The following is a 15,185-nucleotide window of genomic DNA, read 5'->3' as shown; positions in this document are numbered from 1 at the left end:
GGAAAGTAGTAATCCTGAGTACAAGTGAAAAACACCTCTCTCTGAACAGTTTTTCCAACAAGAAGCAGAAGAGCAACCCAGACTCCACTTCTTTGGCCATAACTTTGCATGGCATTTACATACCTCCCTACACTTATCCACACAACAAAGATAGTAGAGTTCAAGCTGTCCAATAATTTTAAGACTTAAGTAGAATATTTTACAAATAGCTGGATTCTAAGCATTTTTTAAGTGAAATTATTTCCTTCAGGTTTGAAGACAGGATTCTTCTACCTCAGAATTTCACTTTCATCTTCACTGCACTCAAGACTAAGGACTCAAGAGCCAAAAAGCAACAACTGAAAGTATTACTACTTACAAAATGACTTAAAAATGAGGCACTTAGAACAATTACTAGCACAAAGCAGCTATTCAAAAGTGTTAGTTGTTATGATAAGCAAAAAATCCAGCATCAAGTCATAGAGATCTTTCCTGAACAGTGGACAAAATTCCAATGTAGCCCACTATCGCCTGTCTGCCCCACACAAGTGAACCATCCTCTTCACAGTGCTGGTATAGCTGTTGTTCTTGTGGACTAAATTTAAATAGCTAAACTTTCATGTCAGTGGTTCTGAATGTCTCTGAACTGAGAAACAGGTACAACAGTGGTTCTCACTGACTGGTGGTCAGAGAGCAGTAATTCATCATTCAGAAGCTGAGGCTGTCTACAATGAACTCTTACCGCTCAGAATTTTTTCCTTTAAACTACTACAGTGATGTTCAAGAGATGTAAATCTCTAAAGTAGTATTTTTTAAGTCTTTTCAAAATAAATCTGAAACTTATCTACACACCACTTCCCTGGACCCTAGGTCTGACATATTACAACCTGTGAGGATATTCTGTATACACTGGGTCCTTGGGTCTCCTCCTTCCCCTGCCTCTCAGACATAAAGTCAACCTCTATGGCTTTAACATCCTACAGAGTACAGAGATAGAAGAAGTTGTTATTTGTTAGAATAAACAGCTTCAGTAGAAGACTAATATGAAAAAAAAAAAAAAGAAGACTAATATGAAGACACAACCTTAGTCTTCAGTTCACCATGTGAGGGGCTGGTGTGAATGGAAGGCATTCCCCAAAACGGGGGGTGGGGCGGGGATTGTGATGAGCAGAGGTTTGTGGTTTAGTTCTCAAAAAAAAAAAAAAAAAAAAAAAAAAAAAATCCACATCTGTGAAACTATGATAATCGTATACTGTATATTTTATATATCTTATCAAGCCTTAAAATAGCCTCATAATGTGTACTGGGAAGGTGCTATGCTCATTTTATAGACAAAGAAAATGAGGCCCAAAGAAGGTAAATGACTTACCCCGGGTCACATAGCAAGTTGGTAGCAGAACCAGCAATAGAACTCAGATCCCTGGGTCCAGCACTCTTTCCATTATACTAAGCTACCTCCCATATGACACAATGAAACTGGAAAAGAAAATATTTCATGGGCCTAACCTTACTAATACCACTTCTTTACTATCTGCTATATCTTTCTCTCACCACATGTTGCCACCTCTTGAGGCATAGCCATACAAAAGATTCCTGGGGGGTGCATATACACTGTATTTAATATTTTTTCAAAGAACTTCTAGTGTGAATCTAATACAGAAAAAAATGACAAAGGTAGTGTCAACAGTATAAGCCCTAACATTAAAATAAATACCTGACTTTTAGTCCTAACTTTGTCATGACACTTACACAGTCAAATGCAGCCATATGCCTTGGGCAACTACTCAATTCTTCTGTATCTTTACTTCTTTAGCCACAAGAATAACTGCTCCAACACTTCTCGGAAGTGTTGTAAAATCAAATTAGACAATGTATATCAATCCATAAATTTAAAAACACTTAATACAAGGGTTTTCTTAATGGAAAATATAGGTTAGGCTGAATCTATGCTCACTGGAAAGTGATGGTGGATATTTAGAGATCAACACGGCACTCTAGCAGCCATTTTGGTACACTTCCTTTGCAAGACAAATGAATTATACATAGACACATAATGATTATACAATAAATACTGAATGAAGAATTTTCAGAAGGTGGCACAGCATGGCAGAAAAAGTACCACACCAGTGACCGGGGTTCTAATTCTAGTCCTGCCATTAGTGAGATGTGTGACTGGGCAACCCACTTCACCCCTGAGGCCTCAAACTTCTACATCTATAAACATGAGGCAGTCGATTCGACTGTAGAGAGTCCCTTCCAGGTCTATAACTGTGATAACTAGAGTTAAAATAACTTATTTATAAGGTGAAAGATATGGTCCTGAAATTGTAAATTTTCTACAAAGAAACGATAAAGATACTTCCCAACCCAATATTCCAGCTATAAAGAGGAAATCTAGGAAAGAAATGGGTTTTTACAGAGTACTACTTACTTGCTAGACCTTGGAACTACCATTTCAGCTAGTGTTTCATACTGCTTAATCCAGTCATTGTGGTTTAACCTGCAAAAAAGTACAGTAAGTACTAGAAATGAAAAAACATGTCTTACCTACTGCCATATCTAGAAGGAGAAAAAATATGAGAAAAACAGGACATTTGACTAAAGCATACCTCAAATCTATGTAACAACAACAAAAAAAAATCCAAGTTTCCTACTGAGAATGAATTTCAAATATAGTAACTGGTGAAGCAGGAAATGCAGTTCACCACTCTTATATCCAGTAAGTATTGCAAAAGAGGCACATCCTAGAACTAAGTGTGGAAAGGAAGTGAAGTACAGATTCTAAATGACTTTCAAACTTCAGAGTTAATACATATTACCTTGTTAAAAATAAATTAATTTAAATGCCATACTGAAATCCCTACCATTTCTATTCACTGGCTGTTATGAGAGGCTGGATCAAACTGTATTTACTAAAAGCACAGCATGCCAGGAAGCATTGAGTAAATTAAGTGACAGCAAACCATGCTGCACAGAACGTTGTACAACAACCACCTTCTCTAGAGACCAACGGTTTTGGGCGTGTGCGGAAAGACAGTTATGTTTGCAATATAAAGAACTGCAGTATTTGTAGACCAGATAGTGAATGATTCAACACATAAGGTACTCTAGGTCCTATGTTTCAATTATAATGTACAGAAGATCGTAAAAACTTCTGATTTTAAACACCAATTTTCAATAAAGACTGAGACAAATCTTTTATCTGAGCAAAGGTTATTTTCCTAATAGTATAAAAACACAGATACACAGAAATTTATTATAAATAATCAGTGCTCTAGTATTCTGCAATAAAGGGGCAAAAGCAGGAGTCAGATAATATTGTAGCTACAGTAAATTCAATGGGGGTGTTTTCCCACCCTTTCTAGGAGGTATCATTTTCCAATCCCAGCTTTTTAACGAGATAAAAATGGAGAGCACAGCAAAGCAAGAATTCATGCAATGATACTGTGAAGAATCTCCAAATCTCCCACCTCAGTTTGGATCCTCCAAAGATTCCCCAATAGCAAGACTTCAGTCCAAGTCAGAAGTAAAACCATTACCAGTGTTTCTCTCTCATACACACATACACACACACACACACACACGTATGTGCACAGAGTTCTAATCCTTTCTATGAGTGTCCAAAGGTTTCATTTTACCAAGATTAACTATAATCAAACGTTAACACAGAAGACCTACTCTAAAGAAGATTTCTTTTTTGGGGTGGGGGGAGTAAAGAAGATTTCAAAGGGTTATCTAATCCAGCAAACTATGCGCAGAGCCTGTTTTCATAAATAACGTTTTAGTGAAACACAGCCACATCTGATCTGTATATACTGTGTATGGCTGCTTTCAGCTACAACCACAGAGTTGACATCGCAGAGCTGAATAGTTGTAAGAGATCTTATGGCTCACAAATTGTGAGATATTAACTACATGGCCCTTTACAGAAAACCTTTGCTAATAACCCTTGACCTAATCTATCCTTTGATTCTTAAAGGGTTTCACTCATCTTCAACAATCATAAAGATTTTTCAAAAAGACAAAGAGCTTCCTAGTATCGAAAAATCCAAAATATGTACTTTAAAAAAATCTAGTAATTTAGTATTATTTAATTTTTAAATAAGCCAATTCTACTAAGCTGCTAAATTTGATTTGGAATCTCAAGTTATAATTGATGTCTCCGTTACCAAATTAAAAACTAAATTCTACTACATGTGCCATGAGTTGAACTGGTTGACAGAATGAATGACAAGGTAATAGTCCCTCTACAATTGAGTTCTATGGAACACTTCAAATTACAATATCAGATACTAATATTTTTCTTATATTTTAACAAGTAAAAAACTTTTGTAATTAAAAGACATACTTGGGAACTACGACCAGTAATGTGACGAGATACTCTGAATCAAGAACAAAATCATCCTTCTTCACAATTTCCGCTAAACTTCTAGTTAGCAAACTTCCTCTGAGGAATAAAAAAAAAAAATAATAATCAGGCTGATAATGCCTCCATAATACAAGTAAAGAAACAGCAGGCTAATTACATTCACATGTATATACTATATATACATCTTGAGAAACAGATTAATTTTAGTTAACATTTTTATTTATATGAAACCAAAATGTAGCTATTTCTCACTCCCATTATCAAAGAAATGTCAATATTTATCAAAATTTGCCTCTAGTATCTCCCTTTGTGTTTGCTTTAATTAGTGTAACTCAGCTCTTCTCTTGATTACATATATAATATCTTGACTGGACAAGTGTTATTCATTATATGCCAATTAAAGTCTATTTCATAATTATAAAATTATATCATCTAAGGACAACCTTTGATTTTCCTTCCTCTCCCTGGGTATCATCTGATACTAAGCAATTTTGGTTAGTTAACTCAATAATTAACTCTTCCAAATCAGTCTTCATTTGGTCTCCCAGTACATTTCATAATGAAAATGACCTGCGTTATTTGTACCACTGAAGGCATCCCACCAACTTTCCCTCTGGAATACAAATGCATAACTTGTTTATGCTTAAAGCTTGCAGTAGTCATACAATAAGATCAAGAAAACAAACATGTTTTAATTTTTGAAAACCTAACGTAAAAAAGCTAAACCTGGAAAACAGAAAAACAGATAAATTACACTGCAAAAGGATTCTTCAATTATTTTAAGGAGCAGGTAACTGCTATGTAATTAAACTATGATTTGATTTTAAACAGTTTTAGACAATTTTTCAGTAAAAACTCAAAATGTATAAAGGGATAAACTAAGACTCAACTCACAAGTTTTATGAAACAAGCATAATAAAATCAGCCTCACATCTGTTTTGACTAGCCCAAATTAATAAACTTTTCTCCATGAAGTAAACAAACACTGTTTTGATTACAGAAACAGCATAAACTGAAATTAACTAAACCCCAACAATAGCTCATTTAGTGCATGCTAGAATGCTCCCCCACTTCTTAAATTCACATATACTTAATATGCTTACGCATTCTTCCGTTCCAAATTCTGAAGATTTCCTTTCAAGTTATTATATGCGGATGCTCTAGATTTCAGGTCATTGTCAATCTGAGTCACTCCCTTTAAAAATGAAAAAGAAAAACAGGCAAATTTTCCTAAATCTGCCTCTACTAACACAAATAAAGTAGCTGTACCTGAACATTTACTTTAAAAAACACCACTAGTTGCTGATGTAAGAACTATTATTTAAAAAAAAAAAAAAAAAGAACTATTATTTTAAAAGCACAACTTGGGACCCCTGGGTGGCGCAGCGGTTTGGCGCCTGCCTTTGGCCCAGGGCGCGATCCTAGAGACCCGGGATCGAATCCCACATCGGGCTCCCGGTGCATGGAGCCTGCTTATCCCTCTGCCTATGTCTCTGCCTCTTTCTCTTTCTCTCTCTATCATAAATAAATAAAAATTGAAAAAAAAATTTTTAAAAAAAGCACAACTTTAAAAGTTCATGTTAAAAAATAACCTACTTCATTTTGAAACAACCTTGGTAATTTCCATATGAAATTTTTGTACTAAAAAAAAAAATTTTTGTACTAAAGATAATGTTTTAGACCACATATATTTTAACTACTGTTACGATATTACTTCTTAAACCATGTGAATGGAATCTAGGCCACTGGGTATAGATATTATTGATTAAAAGACTTTAAATTCATAAGGCTAAAGGATCAATTTCCAAAAGTAATAAACTACACAGTTTTGTTTTACACTATTCTTACACAAAATATTTTTGCGATCAAATTAAAATTGTGGTTGAATGTATTTATAAATGTTACAGAAGATGATTTTTCAAAATGAGGCCTAAAACTACTAACAATTTAAGGAGAAAATACATATCAGCAGATTTAACATTTGAAAAACTAGTTTCGACTTGGCTCTACCATTATTAGCTGTGTGCCCCCAGGAGAAGTCAATTCACCTCTATGATCCAGTTTCCTCATCTATACCAGTATCAGAAGATGATGATTAGATATTTGATAAGGATCAAAAGAAAATAAGGCTCAGTCATAGTAAGAGTACCACTCTGTATAATCAAATTACTTGTTTTCATTAAATTATAATGATGATTTCAGTTTTTAAATTCTTTATAAATCTACTCATTCATATTTAACTATAGAGTACACTATTCAAATAAAGTCATTGGGAGCCAGGAAAAAGTCTGTCCAAGCAATTTAAACCATACTTTTTCATCCTAGTCATCCTAGTCAGGTCATGACAATGTTGATGATTAAAAGGGCCTTGTCTATTGCCCTGTTTATAGTTTTAGGAAGACTTTTACATTTTCTCTCAATTTCAATGACTACAATATGAAAGGAACTCTTAAAAGTTCATGGATGAACTTCAAGATCTGTGTACTCCCTGAAACTGTACATAAACTCATGTTTACATAAATATAGGAATTTTTCTGGGTAGAGGATCAATATTGAATGTCAGAAGGCATCAGAGAACCCATAAAGTTTAATGTCTGAATCAGTACTGTACAGAAAACATGCTGAAGTAATCACTGTCACTTACCTGGATGACTGCTAAATCTTTAATAGATTCCAATTTCCTGTTCTACATAACTTCAGTTACCCTTAAAATTTGTATAAATAATAATTATAGAATTTTACAGTTTATTTTCTTACTTAGAGACCACTGATGCAATACTTAAGTTAGCCACCACTGACGCAATACTTAAGTTAGCCACTTAAATGACACAATTTGGATAACGTGTACAGCAAAGTGTTACACTTTTTAACATCTTTCCTTTTTGTAAAATTTGTACTAAGGGTACCTCCTATTTGTATTAGTCACATATCATTTACTTTGTCAAAACCTAAAGAATACTTTACAGCTAAATACTTATGAAATAAATAAATCAATGTGTCCCACTTGTGTCATTTTTTATCTTACCTTGGCAATTATTTCAGATATATTTTTCAGGGACTGCTTGATTGGATATTTAGCCATGTCCCACTGAAACCTTGTTATATAAGTAACCAAGTCAACTGAAATAAGGAAACAAATTAATTACTAAGAAGCAATAGACTGTGTATAGTTTTCCTACACAGTAATAAATTTTAACGCTGAAATCTGCTGAGAAAATCAGTAAAGACGTCATCATTGCTGGAGAGTCTCGATTTTAAAAATGTGGAACTATATTAAGTAACATGGATTAATAAACATTTTTACCTTGTAATCTGGCTGGATCTCTTCTCCTTACTCAAAATTTATACATATACATATTAAAATGCTCCTTCTACTTTGATGACTTAAAAAATGGAATATGCGCATACCCATGATTTGCCTCATATGTAGGAGAAAGAGATACAAAGATTAACTACCTCCAACTGTCTCTTCAATAAGCAGAATTTGACAAAAATATGTTCTTTCTTTGCCAACTTATCCAAACTGAAAATAAACCTATTAAAACCAGGTGATAATTGTTTGTAGGAGTCTACAACAATCTTCAAAACACAGATCCTTTCACATTCAAATGAAAAGAATAAAAAATGTAGGCGCAAAGAGACACTCCACAACTATTCCATTTTCGTAGCTAAGTCATTCACCTTATATAAGTCAATATCAAATCCTGAAACATTAGCTTACCTCCATTGGCCAACAGATTCTCCTGAACTTTATCTTTACTATCCTCCAATACATCAGCCATATATTGAGCCACCTTCTTAACCACCCTTGGGAGGGGGAAAAAAAAATCAACAACCATTTTCAGAAAAAAGACCTAAATTCCATGCTACACAATGAACACATTACAAACACATATGAATTTGAGTATATATGTTCCCATTACACATAGCTGCATAATATAGAATGGGCCATAATTTCTATGAATAATGCTTTAAGGATAAAACGGACCAAGATTTTGTTACATATGTTCAACTGATTAACTTGAGAGTTTTAAAGAACCTACATGCAATGTTAATTAAGTCTGGAAAGAAAGTAATGGGAAACTAGTGAGAAACATATATTATATGACAAAAATGGGTCAATGAATCTGACTGCGAGGACCAAGAACAAAGGACAGAGGCTGGAAGCTAACATTCACCAATTATATGCTTTCACTTAGAACAAAAGAGATCTGGTAGGCAACAGTAATGATGAAAAATGAGGTATTGGATTATTTATTCATTCACTATTTATTGAACATCTATGTTCAAGGAACAATGCTAAAGAGAAACCACTGTGCCATAACTACTGAAGCATCTGGATAGCACCTTCTCAAACCCTTCATTTTATGTTAAAGACACCAAGATATAAAGAGTTGGTAAGTGACTTCATCACAAAAAGTCAAAAGTCACAAAACTAGCTAATGGCAGAGTTGCAACTAGAAACATGGCATCTGGACTTTGGTGTTTTCTCCATTTCCATGTCTGCTTCTAGGCCTTGAGTGGGACACAAAAGCATACAAGACCAAAAAAAAAAAAAAAAAAGAAGAAGAAGAAGAAAAGAAAAAAAGAATCACTTTCACATTGCTTAAAACCGAATTGGGAGAGTGGGAATCCCTGGGTGGCTCAGGGCGTGATCCTGGAGACCGGGGATCAAGTCCCACTTCGGGCTCCCTGCATGGAGCCTGCTTCTCCCTCTGCCTGTGTCTCTGCCTCTCTCTCTCTTTCTCTTTCATGAATAAATACAATCTTTAAAAAAACTTGAATTGGGAGAGATAACAAAAGACACAAATGACTAAATACAAAGCAATCTGTGGTTAAAGGTCAGCAGAGAATACCAAGTTACAGCAAGAGAAGCATAAAGGAAAAAGGGATCACTTCCAGCTACTGTAATCAAAAAAGCATGACTCAAGAGCAGGGCAATGAAGTACAGGAATAGTTCTAAAAGGATGATCAGATGGGAAGAAAGAACATTCTTGCTGCAGGGCACCCTTTAAGTCAAAATTGGGAGGGGCAGAAAAGCAAGGGCAGGATCCAGACTACAGAGAGCGCTATGCTGAGAAGGGGAGGTTAGGCTAGGGGAAGGTAGCCTGGGGCCATACTGCAGATAGCCTCTGAAGTCAGAGAAGTGTGACAAGGTCAAAACAGGGCTTTGGACACTTAATCTAAGGACCATATGCTCAATGTCAGGGAGGGTAAACAGACAAATTAAGAAACTTCTCCAAGGGATGCCTGAGTGGCTCAGTCAGCTGAACGTAGGACTCTTGGTTTTGGTTTAGGTCAGGATCTCATGGGTCCGTGGGAGGAGCCCCATTCCTGGCTCTGCACTCAGTGGGGAGTGTGAGAGTCTCTCCGTCTGCTGGTCTTAGATGCTTTTGTGTTCCTAATTCGAAAAAGAGTGCATGTGTGCGAACATGCATGCATGCTCTCTCTCTAATCAATCTTTAGAGAAAAAAAGAATTTTTTTTTCCAAAATTCACTTATCCCTTCAAAGGAGATAAGCCATTATTCCTGTATAATTTCACAAGCATCTTGTGAACAGAACCATTTGCTATGAACATGCAAAAATGCTCATATGTTTGCCACAGAAATAGTTCAGTGTAGAACTGCCTAGTGTCGAATTTATAAACTTAGTTTGTAATTCAGAACTTTCCCAATCTCCCTGTGCATCTAAGAGTATCTATATCAAAGTACACATGGTCACCTTAAAAACTGCTCTGATGATTACTTGATAAGTACTGTCATTTACTTCACATATGACAATGTTCAGACTTTAAAACTGAACTTTAAATCATTAAGCTTGAAAAAAAAAAAAAAAAATCATTAAGCCACCATCTGTCAATTCTCCCAAGGTCTAACAACTACAAAATTTATAAATTCCTCGTATGTTTCAGGAAAACTGACAAAAGACAAGAAGGGGATAAACTGCACAGGTAACTTTTAATTCCACAACCAAATGAACTACACTTAGCCTAAATATTTTCCAGACCCCTCCCTAAAAATTGTGAGCAAATCTTACACTATATTCAGGACATTCCAATGACAATTTAAAGAAAGACCTATAGAGTCATCAAGGTGGTTAAAAAGGATTCAAATAATTAGATTCTCAGGGACCTCCCTTCTTCATGTCTCTGGCTGTCACGACCTGAAACTGTAATGAGGGGATGGGAGTATAGGGAAGATAATCACCTCAGGGATGCCAACTACAAAGAGTTTCCTCAAACATTTTCTCAATTAAAAATGTGTTATCAGGAAACCAAGTGATGACTGGTATCATCTATTAGTACTCTGAGAATATCATCAATAGTTATATTCACATTTGCCCTATAATGAATGTATGGAATTACTACCTGTAAAGTACTCTGTTACTTTTTCTATCATCCTTTTACTCATTCTTATTGCCAAGTGCCTTAGTCTACTGTAAACCTGTTTCCTAACCGGATTTTTTGCCTCCAATATTAAAGACCATCAGTACATGTTTAGGTCTATTTACTTACCACACGCTGCTCTGTTAAAAGGTCTCTCTGCAACATCAGCCTCTATTGCTCACAGACACTGCATTATGGCAGTTCCATCAATAAAGAAAAGCCTAATACCATACATGGGAAACTCTTCCACAAAGACTTCAAAAGTTCCCTTAAAGCTTCAATCAAATATATATTTCTAAATCAAATCAAATATATATATCAAAGCCTAATACCATACATGGGAAACTCTTCCACAAAGACTTCAAAAGTTCCCTTAAAGCTTCAATCAAATATATATTTCAAATATATATTTCAGATTCTCCAAAATTCTGAATTTTACAAAATCGTACCTATTTACCCAAACCCTAAGTATTTAAAAGCTCTGTATTCCAAGAGTCAAAGGATTGAAGACTGGTTCTGCCAATTAATCAAAATGCAAAAAGTGATCAAGGATCCCCTATCCATCTTCAGCTAAAATACAGAGCAAGTAAATTTCAGAAGTGACTAACTCTAGTTTTTTTTTTTTTTTTTTTTTTTAAAGATTGTATTTATTTATTCGTGTGAGACACACACACAGAGAGAGAGAGAGAGAGAGAGAGAGAGAGGCAGAGACACAGGCAAAGAGAGAAGCAGGCTCCCCGCACGGAGCCCGATATGGGACTCAATTCCGGGAACCTGGGATCATGACCAGAGCCAAAGGCAGACACTCAACCACTGAGCCACCCAGGTGTCCTGACTAAAACTAGTTTAGAAAAACGTTTTTTTACTATAATTGAATTTTAAACACAAGAGCATCACTATCTTCAATAAATGGCAATGGCATAACATTTTATGTACATAAATCAAAGACTTAAAATTGCTAGGATGGCAATACTCCCCAAATTGACCTACAAATTCAACACAATCCCCATAAAAATTTGAGCTGAATTCTTTGCAGAAATTTGACACGATAATCCTGAAATTCATATGAAAATGAAAGGAATAAGAATAGCCAAGACAACCTTGAAAACGAAAAACATTCTAATTTCAAAACTTACTACAAAGCTACAATAATCAAGACCATGTGGTACTGGCATAAAGACAGAAATAAGGAAATATAAAATAAAACTGAGAGTCCAGAAATAAGGTCCCACATTCATGTTCAGATGGTTTTCAGCAAGGATGCCAGGACAATTCAATGGAGAAAAAATAGTCTTTTCAACAAATGGTGCTCACACAAAAAAATGAATTTGGGACTCCTACCTCACATCATATACAAAACTCAAAAAGGATGTAAGATCTGGAAAACCTGAGTGGCTCAGTCAGTTAAATGTCTATTGATTTCGGCTCAGATGATCTCAGGTTTATAGGATTGAGCCCTGCATCGGTCTTCCTACTCAGCATGGAGTCTGCTTGAGATTCTCTCTCCCTCTACCTTTCCCTTGCCTACATTCACTCACTCTCTAAATAAAATTAATAAAATCTTAAAAAAAAAAAAAAAAGATGTAAGACCTTATGTAAAAGCTAAAACTCAAACTCATGGAAGAAAATATAGCTATAAAACTGTCACCTTAAATTAGGTAATGGTTTCTTAAACATGATATTAAAAACACAAGCAACAAAAAATAACACTGGATATTAAAATTAAAAATGTGGGATCCCTGGGTGGCGCAGCGGTTTGGCGCCTGCCTTTGGCCCAGGGCGCGATCCTGGTAGACCCAGGATCGAATCCCACGTCGGGCTCCTGGTGCATGGAGCCTGCTTCTCCCTCTGCCTGTGTCTCTGCGCCTCTCTCTCTCTGACTATCATAAATAAATAAAAATTAAAAAAATAAAATAAAATAAATAAAATTAAATTAAAAATGTTATGATTCAGGGGCACCTAGCTGGCTCAGTCGGTGAAGCATGTGACTCTTGATCTCGGGGTCGTGAATTCAAGCCCCACACTGGGTGTAGAGATTACTTAAAAAAAATTTTAAAAATGGGAGGGGGAGCACCTGGGTGGCTCAATCAGTTAATCAAGCTGATTCTTGATTTCAGCTCAGGTCATGATCTCAGGGTCTGAAATCAAGCCCTGCAGTGCTCAGTGGGGAGTCTGTGCTCAGTGGGGAGTCTGCTTGAGATTCTCTCCCTCTCCATCTGCCCCTCCCCCTGCTTACATACATGCTCTCTAAAATAAATAAATAAATCTTAAAAAAATTTGTGCCTCAAAGGACAGTATCAAGAAAGTGAAGACAACCCACAGAATGAAAGAAAATATGTGCAAATCATATCTGATTAAGTGACTTGTCTCTAGAATAAAGAACTCTTACAATAATAAAAAGACAAGACAATGAAAAAATGGGCAAAGGGTCCAAAAGACATTTCTCAAAAGAAGAAACATAAATGGCAAGTGTAAATGTATGAAAAGATGCTCAACACATCACTAGTCATTAGGGAAATGCAAACTGAAAAATGCAATAAAATACTTCATATCCCCTGGGATGGCTATAATAAAAAAGATGAATAGTAACAAGTTTGTCAACAATGTGGAGAAATTAGAACCTCTATACACTGCTAGTGGGACTATAAAATGGTGCAGCCACCCTGAAGAACAGTTTGGCAGTTCCTCAAACTGTTAAAAATAGAACTACTGTATGACCCAGTAACTCCACTCCTAGGTACATACTCCAGAGAAATGAAAACATAGGAACATACAAAAACTTGTACACAAATATTCATGCCAGCATTATTATTAGCCAAAAAGTGGAAATAACCTAAATGTCCACCAACTGATAAACAGATTAATAAAATACGGTATATTTGTATAATGGAATATTCTTTGGTTGAAATAATATCAATACATGCTACAACATGGATAAATCTTGAAATATTATGCCAAGGAAAAGAAGCCAGTCACAAGAGACCACATATGTAAAATTTCATTTAAATGTCCAAAATAAGGAAATCTTATAGATAGATATGTAAGAGAATAGATTAGTGGGTGGGGAGTAAGGGGGACAAGGAATAGGAGTTTGTAATGGTGGTAATGGGACAGAGATGAAAATGTACTGTAACTGATTATGGCAATGGCTGCACAACTCTATGACATACTAAAAATTACTGTATACTTCAAAGGTGCACACTGTACACTTGAAATAGGTGAACTGCATGGTATGTAAATTTTTCTTTTTTTAAAAGATTTTATTTATTCATGAGAGACAGAGAGAGGCAGAGACATAGGAAGAGGGAGAAGTAGGCTCCCTACAGGGAGCCCAACGTGGGACTTGATCCCCTGAATGGGATCACACCCTGAGCCAAAGGCAGACTGTTCCACTGCTGAGCCACCCAGGCATCCCTGCATGGTATGTAAATTATAAAAAATATTAAAAAGATAGTCACCATTTTCTACTTCAGGTATATTTATTTTTTTAGGTATATTTTATTGTATATAAATTGTACCTTCATAAAGATTTACGAAGAAAAAAAAGATTATTTTCTAAAACCATTCCAATAAGCAGAGTATGGGTAATAAATCCAATGTCCAAGTAGCTGGATAAGTGACTCTCATTTTGCTCTAGTCTATGCATATAAGTACATTACCCTTCTACAAATGCATCCAGTTTAGCCAGTTCGTCAGACAAGCCAACCAAGACATCCAGTGTGCCAACCTATGAGGGAAATACAGCATTTTACTACGTAGGTTTCATTTCTCCCCCCCTTTTTTTTTTTTTTTACAAGGTGATACAACATCTTGAAGGGCCCACAAATCTTAAGTTTTTCTGTATTTTACTTCATAATGTGCAAGTGTGGCTAGCACAGACATTTCAGAGCTATTTACATGTACAAGCTAATCCTCTAATTCATGGGTACAACACTATTTAAGACGTGCAGATTCCATAATGGCAGGCCTATGCCTCTGCAGGAACTGCCTAGTGACGGGTGGATCATTTAAAGTCATGGTTTACAACAGCAGCTCTTAACTAAGGGTCCATGACTATCAGTGTCTCAAAGGAATTCGTAGCTACAAAAATATTAAGAACCAGCAGTTTTAAGTATTTCTTAAATGAATACTATGTTAACCAGTAAAATAAAAATATCATGATTTTTTCCATTCTATAAAATTACTGATAGCTTGCTTCCCTTTGAGGCTGCTGGGTTACAGATCTTCAATAAATGTTAAATAAATTAACTACATGAAATAACTTAAGCGAGATGTGCCAAGTATGATTAAAGAGGTACAATGGTAAAAACACTGACAACATTACTGAACATTATATGAATTTAAAAGCAAAAAACTAAAAAAAATAAGTAAATAAAATAAATAAATACATACATACATACATACATAACTAAAGCAAAAAACTAGGTTCACTGTGATATTTAAGAATAGGT

The 15,185-nt window shown here is 35.4% G+C and overlaps 1 protein-coding gene across 4 annotated transcripts in view; it reads right to left on the bottom strand.

Annotated features, from left to right (window-relative positions):
* Nucleotides 1-15,185, bottom strand: part of ATP6V1C1 (ATPase H+ transporting V1 subunit C1) — a 59,879-nt gene that overhangs the window by 27,868 nt on the left and 16,826 nt on the right. For all 4 annotated transcript variants that reach the window (XM_072774115.1, XM_072774114.1, XM_072774113.1 and 1 more), the window contains 6 exons: nt 14,394-14,461; nt 8,070-8,155; nt 7,374-7,468; nt 5,452-5,543; nt 4,328-4,426; nt 2,411-2,479 (listed from right to left, as the gene is read on the bottom strand). In XM_072774115.1, coding sequence (XP_072630216.1) covers nt 2,411-2,479; nt 4,328-4,426; nt 5,452-5,543; nt 7,374-7,468; nt 8,070-8,155; nt 14,394-14,461 — 509 coding nt within the window. The remainder of the gene's footprint in view (nt 1-2,410; nt 2,480-4,327; nt 4,427-5,451; nt 5,544-7,373; nt 7,469-8,069; nt 8,156-14,393; nt 14,462-15,185) is intronic.

The sequence above is a fragment of the Canis lupus genome, chromosome 14 (assembly GCF_048164855.1).
Source record: "Canis lupus baileyi chromosome 14, mCanLup2.hap1, whole genome shotgun sequence".
In the NCBI taxonomy this organism is placed as follows: domain Eukaryota; kingdom Metazoa; phylum Chordata; class Mammalia; order Carnivora; family Canidae; genus Canis; species Canis lupus.
The sequence above is the reverse complement of the archived record's forward strand: the minus strand, read 5'-3'. Positions and strand labels throughout refer to the sequence as shown.